This window comes from Chelonoidis abingdonii, chromosome 19 (assembly GCF_003597395.2).
Source record: "Chelonoidis abingdonii isolate Lonesome George chromosome 19, CheloAbing_2.0, whole genome shotgun sequence".
In the NCBI taxonomy this organism is placed as follows: domain Eukaryota; kingdom Metazoa; phylum Chordata; order Testudines; family Testudinidae; genus Chelonoidis; species Chelonoidis abingdonii.
Genome location: NC_133787.1, coordinates 15,461,250 through 15,473,249, shown reverse-complemented (window position 1 = coordinate 15,473,249; position 12,000 = coordinate 15,461,250). Strand labels below are relative to the sequence as shown.

General features: G+C 41.6%; 1 protein-coding gene across 2 annotated transcripts in view; it reads left to right on the top strand.

Moving 5' to 3' along the window:
* NKD1 (NKD inhibitor of Wnt signaling pathway 1) overlaps positions 1–12,000 on the top strand; it is a 151,289-nt gene that overhangs the window by 123,416 nt on the left and 15,873 nt on the right. The window contains exon 6 of one of the 2 annotated variants that reach the window (XM_032787840.2): positions 925–1,020. The exons of the other annotated variant lie outside the window; for it this stretch is intronic. Within the exon in view, the coding sequence (XP_032643731.1) occupies positions 925–1,020 (96 nt within the window). The remainder of the gene's footprint in view (positions 1–924; positions 1,021–12,000) is intronic. 2 annotated transcript variants of the gene reach the window in all.

Below are 12,000 nucleotides of genomic sequence, written 5' to 3'. Positions count from 1 at the left end.
GTAGGGAATTGGTTTCAAGTCAGCAGATCAACCAGGTATTTTGAACTCTATCATGCTGAAGCTATTTGGGGCTGTTTATTTTACTTACATACAGTGGCTTTTATTTTAATTGTGCTGTAACTTTTCTGCTTGCCTTTTGTGACTCTGGTTGACTGGGATTGCACAGGTCTCGAGAGAAAGCAAGAGGTTTGCAACCAGGTGACTGGAGTAGGTCAAAGTGCATCTTTTTTTCTTGATGTGGTGTTGCTGGTTTTCTTTATATACATTGATTGTTGTAGGCTTTCTTCAAGTCACTCTCTGACTAGGAGGAGCACAACTAAAGTAAGGATCAGGCAACAGCATATAGTCTGTGGTAAGGGATTCTTACCTCTCCGTTCCGAATCAAGTTCAATTTCTTGAAGAGGTACCCAGGGTTGCCAAAGTTAATAATGTACATTAAGTATCTGTGTCAAGAGCAAGTTTTACCAATGGGGGTTAATACCATCCGTCCATTTTGTATAAATGGCCACTTCTGATTCAGTGGCATGATGCCTCATACTGTGGGTCTGTTTCTGCCATCTCTTTATTTTCTCCCTGAGTTACGTTGAGTTTTTCTTTCTGACTTTTTTTTAGTGGGAATCTTATATTCTGTTCTAAGAACTTCAGCAGGCAGCTTTCTCATACTTCTGTATTTTGTACAAGTAAAAGTAGAAAGTGTCTGTCTCGTTCCAAGAAGTTAAGCCCAAGGGTTTTAGGAAAGGAACCTTCATGTCATGAGACTCCAGTGCAGTGGACAGAAGCTTACAAAGAACAAATCCTAAATGCCTCTCCCCAGGAGAAAGGAAGGAATAAAGAGAACTGCTTCTTTTTTACAGAGAAACTGAGCCTCTTAGGCAAGCACGCCTTTTGCTTTAGGTAATCAGTTGCTTTTTGCATGTTTCTTAGGAATTGCAATGTGATGTGTCTGTAGAGGAAGATAACAGGCAAGAATGGACCTTCACACTGTATGACTTTGATAACAACGGAAGAGTCACACGTGAGGTAAGCAAAGTATAGCCGCCCCTTTGTGTACAGCATTTGCTAACAAGAGAAGTGTTTTATAACAGGAACATTTTTTTCTCCTATGAAGTAAACCTGTCCTGCCAACTTCAGCAGCAGTTTCCATGGACCCTTCCCTCTCAGAAACAACCCCACCAATAGTTTCCTGGTTTTGGAATTACTGTACCACCTTTTAAGCTGGTTGCTATTAAGTGTCTGGGACTAGCCTTTAAAAGAAATATTACTGGCATTTCAGGGGGGCCAGGGGGAAATCTGAAACAACTGAATCTCCAAACACATTGTGAAAACAAATCCCTGCAAATATACATTGTTCAGTCTCCTGCCCTACTTTTCATAGTTCAGCTAACCAAATAGCAAGTTTGCTTTTGAAATTTTGTTCCCAATAGTACTGACTGTACCACTCTGTCCCTTTCGCGAGCGTTGGGCAGAGATCTGTGCTGCCATTTCTTTCAAATTATAGACTCTCCCTCATAAACCTTGTGACACTTACTGTAGCCCAGCAGTCAGTGGCTGTTGGTAGAAGAGGTATTCATACTAAGATTTTCAGGATGCATTTGTGTTCCTAATAAATAAGGGAACCCATCACAGTATAAGAATATGGACAGAGTGCAGCCATTTTTTCAAAATATACTAACCAGAATGAATCCCACTTCACGGAAAGTGTTTTCTTCTTTGAGTGCTTGCTCATGTCAGGTGTGAGCACTGCGTGCACTACTGCTGCAGATTTTTCCCTTAGCAGTATCAGTTGGGCTGGCTCTAGTACCCTCTGGAGCTGCATGCTTATATGCCAGTATAAGGGCCACTGCCAGCCCCATACCTTCTCAGTTCCTTCGTACCGCCCGCTTTCTTCCATTCCCACCAACCCCAATGGGGCACCTATCAGCTCTGGCGTCCGGAAGCAGGAGGGAACAGGGTGCATCAGGATCCTTCTCAGCACCAGGTAGGGGCAAGCCCTACCTGATCCCAGTGTCCCTATTGCTGGCACGCCACTTGTCCGCAGCACCCTGCCACCGCATGGAGGAAGAAGTGGGTACTACTCCACCCTGGGTACCGAGAGAAGAATCCTCTTTAGAGAATGTATTGGCGTATCATCTCAGCAGATCCTTCTCCTCTCATCACGAGTGATCTCGTCACCCGGAGGTCACCGGCTTCATCTTCCAAAAGTAGAGGCCTCCCCAGGTGGACTTGTTTGGCACCAGGCAGAACAGAAAATGTCATCAGTTTTCTTAGCTGCACGGGCACAGCCCGAGCTCCCTCTCTTGTTGCCTTCCTGATCTCATGGGCAGGCCACCTCCCGCCTTTCCCCCAACTCCCATGGTTCACACGGTTCTTCTAAAAAATCAAACAGGACAAGGTAAGAGTTCTCCTGATAGCACCAGCATTGGTTTGGCACACTCCTGGATCTCTCGGTGGCAGCTCCACTCTCGCTCCCACTCAATCCGGACCTGATTTCACAAGACCGCGGCTGCTTACTTCACCCGAACCTCGCTCCCTGCACCTAACTACATGAATGCTGCATGCCTGAACAGGCCTTTTCAGAACAGGTTCAGCAGATCTTGCTAGGTAGTAGAAAGCCTTTCACCAGGGCTACGTACTTGGCCAAGTGGAAACGTTTCGCTTGTTGGGCTTCCGAATGTGATCTCTCTCCATCTCAATCTTCCCTTAAGTGTATCTTGGACTATTTGCTGCACCTAAAACAACAGGGCCTGGCCCTCTCATCTATTAAGGTGTATTTGGCAGCAATCTCAGCCTTCCAGCCCCCAGTGAATGGCAGCTCAGTGTTCTCCCACAAAATAATGGTCCAGTTTCTCAAAGAGTTGGAAAGACTCTGTCCTCAGGTTTGCGAATGGACCTCCTCCCCCATGGGACTTAAACCTGATCCTGTCGAAGCTCATGTGCCTCTCACCTCCCCACCATGAGCCATTAGCATTGTGCTCCCTGCTATTTCTCTCCTGGAAGGTTGCTGTCTTGGTGGTGATCACCTTGGCCAGAAGAGTCTCTGAGAACCTTACATGGTATTCTTCAAGGACAAGGCCCAACTGCGCCCCCATCCAGCCTTCCTGCCAAAAGTGGTGTCACAGTTCCATAACAACCAGGCAGACCTACCTGTCTTCTTCCCGAAATCTCACAAGACCTCTGAGGGATGATGGCTTTATTCACTGGATGTTTTAATTTGAGAGAACTAAACCCTTCCACAAATCCACACAACTCCTTGTAGCAAAAGCAGAAAGGATGAGAGGGCTACCTGGATCAACCTAAAGGATCCCATCCTAGATAACCACCTGTATTCCAGCTTGCTATGATCAGGTGAACATCCTGCCTCCAGCCATCATAACTGCTCATTCTGCAAGAGCCCAAGCTTTGTCAACAGCATTTCTTGTGGAGGTCCCAATCCAGAGCACCTGCAGAGCCGTGACCTGGTCTTCTGTGCATGCCTTCATGTTCCACTATGCCATTACCCAACAGGCCCGAGACAACATCAGTTTTGGAAGAGCAGGGTTGCCATCAGCACATCCATAAACTCCGAGCCCACCTCCTATGGTACTGCTTGTGAGTCATCTAGCGTGGAATGGACATGAGCAAGCACTCGAAGAAAAAACAATTACTAACTTTCCGTAACTGTTGTTCTTCAAGATGTGTTGCTCATGTCCGTTCCGTGACCCACCCTACTACTGCTCTGTCGGAGTTACAAACAAGAAGGAACTGAGAGGGTGCAGGGCTGGTGGTGCCCCTTATACTGACACACAAGTGCATGGCTCCAGAGCGCACTTGAGCCGGCCCAACAGATACCACTAAGGGAAAAATGATGCATGAGGTGCTTACACACCTAGCATGGAATGGACATGAGCCACACATCTCAAAGAATAGTAGCTATGGAAGAATAGTAACTTAGATTTTTACTTAGTTTTAATGCAATGTACCATCACTGGTTATTTGCCAAGTCTTGTTCATTGGCTTCTGTGTCTTTAAACGATCAGCTGCAGGGTTCATTCTCCTTTTGCTTTTAAGTCAATACCTTTAAAAATTAGCAAGACTTGAGTGAACAGGACTAGGAAAAATACTGAGAACTTGGAAGTAATAGACAAGAAATGGTGCTAGGAGTTGTCCATAAGACTGACATGGAATTTCTTTTTGTGTTCACAGTCAAACTGTCTGCCAAATGAGGTTATTGTGCTGGTTTTTGAGAAGAATATCTAAAAGGAGAACCATTATTAAGATTTATTATTGTATATTATGGCAGCACATAGTGTACTCAAATGAAATCTGGACCCCAGTGTGCTAGGCACTGTGAAAACACAAAGTAAGACACAGTCCCTGCCGTAAAGAACTTAATATCTAAATAGATATGGGGCAGGGGAAAGTATTATTCCTATTTTACAGATGGGGTGCAGAGGTACAGAGCAATTAAGTGACTTGCCCAAAAACATGCAAAAAATCTGAGGCAGAGCTGGGAATTGAACCCAGATCACCTGAGTCCCAGGCCTGTGCCTTAACCACAAATGGAAGATTACTCAGGGATGTCCCTTATGCCCATGGCTGGAATTCCCATTAATGTCATCAGGCGTTCCATGTGCTGAACATGCATACAATAATTATCTGTGATTTTTGTGGTACACCAGAGAGCTTAATTTGACTGTACTTAGAGGATGTTTTGCAGCCAAATTCTAACTCTGCCTTCAAGAACAGACGGCATATTAACTGAAACCAAATCTGTGCAGGGATTGAGATCTGGAGTTTGCTATATTCAGTACTGAATCTGTGCCAAATATTTGTCTTTTAGCCCAAGAGACCAAGTAGGATGATAATTTGCCGTTCTTCACATATGACCATGGCTAGAAACCAATACTGTATACCAATGGAAAGCTTTCCAACTGTTTACAACACTTCTTTTTGTCCCAATAGGTTGCAAGATTCTGAATCTTAAAATTGTCATTTGGACTATCCATCTTACTTGTTGTATGATTTTAATGGTCACTTTTACATAAATAACTTGAGATAGAGACCTCAGAAAGCTAGGAATTCCGGTTGTCAAATGGCCTACAACTTCTCATTCTACTGGGTCTTGAGATATGGCTGTCACAATAATGGGCCTGATTCCTCGATCTGGTGAGTATCCTGCCCCAGATCCAGCAACACATTTAGCACATGCTTAACTTTGAGCATGTGAATAGACCCATTAAAGAAAAAGGACACATGCTTAAAGTTTAAGCATATGCTTAGTGCTTTGCCGGATCGATGACAGGATGGTCAGAGCATTGCAGGATCAAACCCAATGTGAGGAAGATTGTTGCCTTCTAACAATGCTCATTTGGAAGATCAGTGCAAATGCTTTCCGGACAAGGGGAGACTCCAGTGGGTCGTACTGAAGGGTGAACTGTCAGGCTGGAAGGAGGTTACTAGTGGAGTCCCTCAAGGATCGGTTTTGGGACCAATCTTATTTAACCTTTTTATTACTGACCTTGGCACAAAGAGCGGGAATGTGCTAATAAAGTTTGCGGATGACACAAAGCTGGGATACAGGAAAGATCTGGACCACCTTGTAAAAACTGGAGTATAAGTAATGAGTCACACATAGGATAAAAAAAATATAATAGTGTGGTGAAAAAAAGTGCAAGGTCAGGACTGCAAACTTAGGGATTAAAATAATAAGAATTTAGTTTAGTATACATTGGGGATGCATCAGTTGGAAGCAACAGAAGGAGGAGAAGGACCCCCCTTGGGGTATTGGTTGATAGCAGGATGTCTATGAGCCGCCAATGCGATATGGCCGTTTAAAAAAAAAAGCAAATGCGGTTTTAGGGTGCATCAGGCGAGGTATTTCCAGCAAGGATAAGGAGGTGTTAGTACCGTTATTATAAGGCCGCTGGTGAGGACCCCCACCTGGAATATTGTGTGGCAGTTCTGGTGTCCCATGTTTTAAAGAAGGATGAATTCAAACTGGAACAGGTTCAGAGACGGGCTACTAGGAATGATCCGAGGAATGGAAAAACCTGCCTTTATGAAAGGAGACTCAAAGAGCTTGGCTTGTTTATGCCTGGCCAAAAGAAGGCTGCGGGGGGATATGCTTGCTCTATATAAATATATTCAGGGGATTAAGTTAGGGAGGGAGAGGAATTATTTAACTTAGTACTAATGTAGCACAAGGACAAATGGGTACAAACTGGATATTAGGAAGTTTAGACTTTGAAATTAGACGAAGGTTTCTAACCATTAGGGAGGAGTGAAGTTCTGGAACAGCCCTTCCGAGGGAAGTAAGTGGGGGGCAAAAGACTTATCTGGCTTTTTAAGACTAAGCTTGATAAGTATATGGAGGGGATGAATATGATGGGAATAGTTTAATTTGGGCAATTGAATCTTGGATTATCAGCAGATAAGTCTGCTCAATGGTCTGTGAGGGGATGTTGGATGGGATGGGAATCTTTGAGTTACTGCAGAGAATTCTTTCCTGGGTGCTGGCTGGTAAAGTCTTGCCCACATGCCTCCAGGGCTCAGTTTTTTAGCTGATCGCATATTTGGGGTCGGGAAGGAATTTTCCTCCAGGGCGGATTGGCAGGGGCCTGGAGGTTTTTTCGCCTTCCTCTGCAGCGTGGGGCAAGGGCATGGGTCACTTGCTGGTGGATTCTCTGCAGCTTGAGGTCTTCAAACCACAATTTTGAGGACTTCAATAACTCAGTCATGTGTTAGGGGTTGTTATAAAAGTGGATGGGTAGGGTTCTGTGGCCTGCTTTGTGCAGGAGGTCAGACTAGATGATCATATTGGTCCCTTCTGACCTACGAGTCCATGAGTCTATGAGTCTAAGTAGACTTTTCCAAACAGTGGTCCAGAACCGGTGATCAAAATAATATCATCACTCCCAACCCCCATTTGCTGTGAAGTTTTAATTGGAGCGGTCCTGGATTTGTTGTTGGTTTTTAATAGTAGGATAACATTTTATTTCATTCTGGAAAAGAAATTCAGAATGTAATCTATTGTGTCCAGGTGTTTGGGTTTTCCATCTTAGAGTATCTGACTATCTATGAAACATCTCCATTTAGTTGGCAAGCTAACCATGTTGCTGTTTTGTAAAATGAACTTTGTACGATCAAAGTGTTGCATACTTAATCTGAACACAATTCAGAAGGCCCAGGGACAAGATTGTGAAAAGAGACTTAGTGATTTTGATAGCCATAGTTTTTCAGTGCCTAAATGAGACACTTTTAAAGGGCCCCTGATATTCAATGGGTGGGGATTCAGCAACCTTTACATCTCTTTCAGATGTCTCAGACTGGGCATGCGGAATCAGTAATTGCTTTTGGAAATCTTGGCCCTTATGTCCAGAAAGTTTCTAAATGATATATACAGTGTGAAAATGAATTCAGTGAAAGTCATTTAGATGGAGTGCAACTTTTGTTAATGGGCTAAACATCTTTTGTATTAAAATGACTGTATTCATTTTGAAAATTCTAAACAGGATGGGGATTTGGGAACTAGATAAAATTTCCCCAGGGTTTTTCACAAAGACAGATCTTCATGAGAGTGTTCAAATTCCATCTTAACAGGATTTCCTCTGGATCTTAACATCTTCTAAACTTAATGTGGCTTTGATTTTCCTCTTGAGACTGTTATGGTTTGTTGCTTGGTCTTTACAATTAGAAGTTCAGATCTAGTCATGCTTCTTTGATATGATATCACCATGTATTTTGGAGCATAATTATTGGGATGGCAAATTATAAAATTAGCATTCGGTATCTGTACTTATAATATTGTTCTTAATGTTCTGGCAGAAGAGCATTTTATAGTCCTTTTGGTGTTTGGGGAGATAACTTTCTCTCTAATGTGGATATTATAAAAATTCATTAATAATGTTTCCCTTCATTCCATAGGCCATTAAGAGTCCAATTAATTATGTACTGTAGGCCTTCTGAGAACTGACAGCTGCATCATAATTATCTTCACATGGATATTTGTAATTGGACTTGAAACTTGATAATTGAACTAATGTGTTGTGATCCATGAGGTTTTATGTTGAGCTCTCTGAATATAATTGTACTTCTGAAATGCCAGCCCCTTTTTTCTGCTATCTGCTCTGTCTCATGAAGGTTTTTGTTTTTTGTCAGAGGATGGTCACACAATTCTGAATGTTCAAGAAAGTCAGTTATCAGGAGTTAAAAGCAGTGTTTTTTTAGACTGAATGCTGGGTGGTTACCAAATGATGCTCTTTCAAATCCCAAAGATAAGCATTTCAAAAATGATAAATGAATATAAAAAATTGATGTTGCAATAAAGAAACCTGCTATCTGTAATGCTGGCAAATCCAGACTACAAACAAACTTCTAAATAAGACATTTGTACTTTTTTCTGTTATATGGAAGGGGAAAGAATCGATACCAATGTTTCTCTTCATCTATTTTTAACACTTAAGTGTTCCTTGACTGTTACTTTTAATACCCAATTTTCTCTCGCATTCCCTACTTCTTTCTTTTTTCTTTTTTTTTTGGCCATCTTTCCACATATTCCTCTTGTCAGGAAGGTGAAGGGTTGTTAAGTATTTCTGCATTCAAGACTCAGCCCCACACTTGTGCTTATTAGTAGCGCTCAAATCTGACCTGGAAAAATGACAGAAGAAGGCACCTGGGAGTTATGTCTGGGGCTGGGAGTTATGTTTTTGAATTAGTCCTTAACCTTGATTTTGTAACTTGCCGGGGTTTTGCTACATTTGTCACCATTTTGCTACCCTTGGTGCAACTCCAGCTGCGGGAGCAACTCCAGCAGAGGGAGGAGGAGATGTGTTCTAATGTGGATAAGGTACTGTTGCTTTTACCAGCCTGTTTAGAGCAAATCTATATAAAAGTCTCAGCAGCGGCTGGCACCTTGTCTACACTAGAGCTCCCACAATTGCTATCACAGCTGGATTTGCACCAATGGGAAATTTTAAGAAAAAGCTCACCGTAGACAAGGTCCTAATGTTTGATAACTCCTTCAGGAAACCCAGACACACGTCCCCTCGTCCAGGTCTTTCACAGCTATGTTTTAATAGTCACTTATGAAATTGGATGACTGTTCTGGTTCAGAGTCAAACAAATTATTTACCTTTTACTTTCTCTTTCCCAGGGCACCCCTCTATTTAATTAATTTAGAGGGGAAAATACTCCTAGTCTGGTATCCAGAATCTCTGGTTACTAACTAGACCTAACGCTGACAAGCAGATCTGAGACCTGGAAATACCAGGAAGTACTGTCCCTCTCAATTTGTGCCAATTAGCATTCCTTAGAAGCAAAAGATTAGTACCCTGAACGAGGACTTCCTCAATCAAAATGTGCTCTGAATAGAATGAATGCATAATATTTGAATGTCAGTTTCTGTTGCTTTTCTTTACTAAACACGTTAGACTTTCTTAATATTCTCAACTACTACCAGTCAGTATCTTATCAGCAAGTCGTTAATTGTGTGTGAGAAATGTTTGGCGGCACCATGTCTGATAGAGCTATATTAACTATACACTTTGTAATAATTCCGAAGCAAACACTTTCTGAAAATCCTGTTAACCATTACTCTTGTAAACATACTTTTGTAATCAAGCTGCCTTGTCCATAAAATATAATTAGGTGAAAAATACACAGCAGTTAATACGTTCTCACCTTGGAAACCCACCTTGGAAACAAGCATATTCTGGGCATGGCATATACCAACTCTTAAAACAGTTTAAAAAACATTTGTTTTTCTCTTGTAAGAAGGAATTTTATAGACTAATTTTTCTTACATCATAGTAGCAATCTCAGTACATAATTTCAGTAGGTATCTCAACATGTAAACTGAAAGCCATCTGAAAGTAATTTATATTGACACAGCCCCACCTCCAAATTCTTTATCTTTGCTGGCATAATGAGAGCTGGTTGAAAAATGAGGAAACAACTATGTGAAAAAATTTCATGTTTTTTCCTTTTCATAGCAGTCAAAATGAACTGGGGCTTTTTGTGATTTTTTACACCATATTTTTAATGTAAATTAATATAATTGTTTTCATATTTGGAAACCATTTCAGTAAGTATTTTGGTAAAAAAAAAACCATACAATTTTGCAAAAATGAATTTTGTTTATAATGGCAATTTTTCACAAAAAGTTTGTTTTATTGGGGGCATGGGGAAATGCCATTTTTTGGATAGAAAAACTTTTCATGCAAAAAACTTTGATCAGCTCCAGGGATATTTTCCCTGCCTCAGGCAGTTTCTAAAATTGTGGTTTGTATGGCAGGGAATTTAGTTTTTTTGGTAATTGGACTTGCAGAGCTCTATGGACTGTGATGTTTCTTAAGCATTTTTGATTGTGTGCCGGAAGAGAGAAGAAGTTAACTGGTTGTACCTGACTATTATCCTTGGTTCTTGACAAGTTTCTTCAGGAGTGGACAATTTCGCTGATGTGTTCGATAGCTGGTGTGTGGAATGTAAAGCTGTGTCGACATCTGTAGATAGCTATTCAAGGGATTTAAAGTCAGATAACAGTCATGCTGCACGAGTGAGCATAAATTGCCCGGTTATCATGGCATTTACATGAAGATGAAAATTCTCCTTGGAGAAAAATGTAAGGCACGTTTGGAAGACCTATATAGGCTTTGTAGCATATATCATGATGGACCTAGTGCCAATAATTTGGGAGAAAAATGAGCCCCACAGTAGCTACCCTAGAGACAGGGCCGTGCTGAAACAGCTTCAGTCATAGTTCAAGGCTGATGTCCTGCTGACAACTCATACTGAGTCTTCAGTCCCACAAGGTCACCTCAGGAATTTGGATGATTCTGGGGATCTCCTTTTTGTGAAGGAGGTACTATCAAGCAGTCAGAAGGCCAAGAGGTCTGTTTGCTAGAGGCAGCTCAACCAGCAAGTTGCCAGGGCAGTAAGGTTGGTGGTTGAGTAGGCTGGTTTGCCCATAGGAGAGTTGTCAGTGTACAAGAATTACAAGACCCCAAATAAGGAGCATGAGTAAATGAATCCCTTAATTAAAATGTTGGTGGTGATATCTAAGAGACCGATGTTAAGAGTGCGAAGAAGTGGATTAGGTTACATAAGGGTACTTCTAATCTTGATTGACTGGTTAATGCCCATCTGAAGGGTGTTTTCATTGAGTTCCCGATTGCAAAGAAGTTCTTATCCTCATGGAGGGAATTAGATATTGAAAGTTGGGGAACTTGACAAAATGCTAAAGGCAGCAACACAATAGAAAAGCAAAATTTTAATGGGACTGTTGTGCAGTATGTTAAAATGCCTGGTGGCTGGATAGACTGAAGTAATTTGGGTTAATTCAAACCCACTTGGTTGAGAGTTGCAAAATTATCTGATCTATATGGCTGCAGATATATTGCTGGCTCGGAGAGTACATATTGTGCCTGTATTACAGCTGGCCTACCTTGACAAGGCCTTGGACTACTTCTAAAATGTTGAGCAAGGGGTTTGCTGGGAAAGACTAAGACAGTGGAAGAGGGAAAATAGGGACCACATTTGGGTTGGCGGGGGAGTTAGGCAGCCCTCAGCAACAGAAAAAAATCACTTAAAAAGCCAATGGAAGTACAGAACTTCTGTCTTTGCATGATTCAGAGTAAAATGAGAGTGATTAACAAGCAAATGGTACAAGCATATAGCATATTGGAACAAAAAAGGGGGATTGGGTTGTTGGGGACAAATGTGTGAGCGATCACCAAATTAAAATTGGCAGTACACGAAAAAGTTACCTGTGTTGGTTATCCGTATCCAAAGAAGGGAGAATGTAGTGGCAGAATACTTGTTGGGGAATGAAACAATAAGGTCTCTGTTCAGCAAAACACTTAAATACATGCTTAAATACCATTAAAATTAAGGATGTACTTAAGAACTTTGTTAAATAGAGAGTTTTTATTGCAGCTGACAAAAAACAAAAAAAAAACAAAAAACAAGACAGAGCCACCACTCTGTGTGCATAGTATGAGGTATCTGTGTGCATAGTATGAGGCC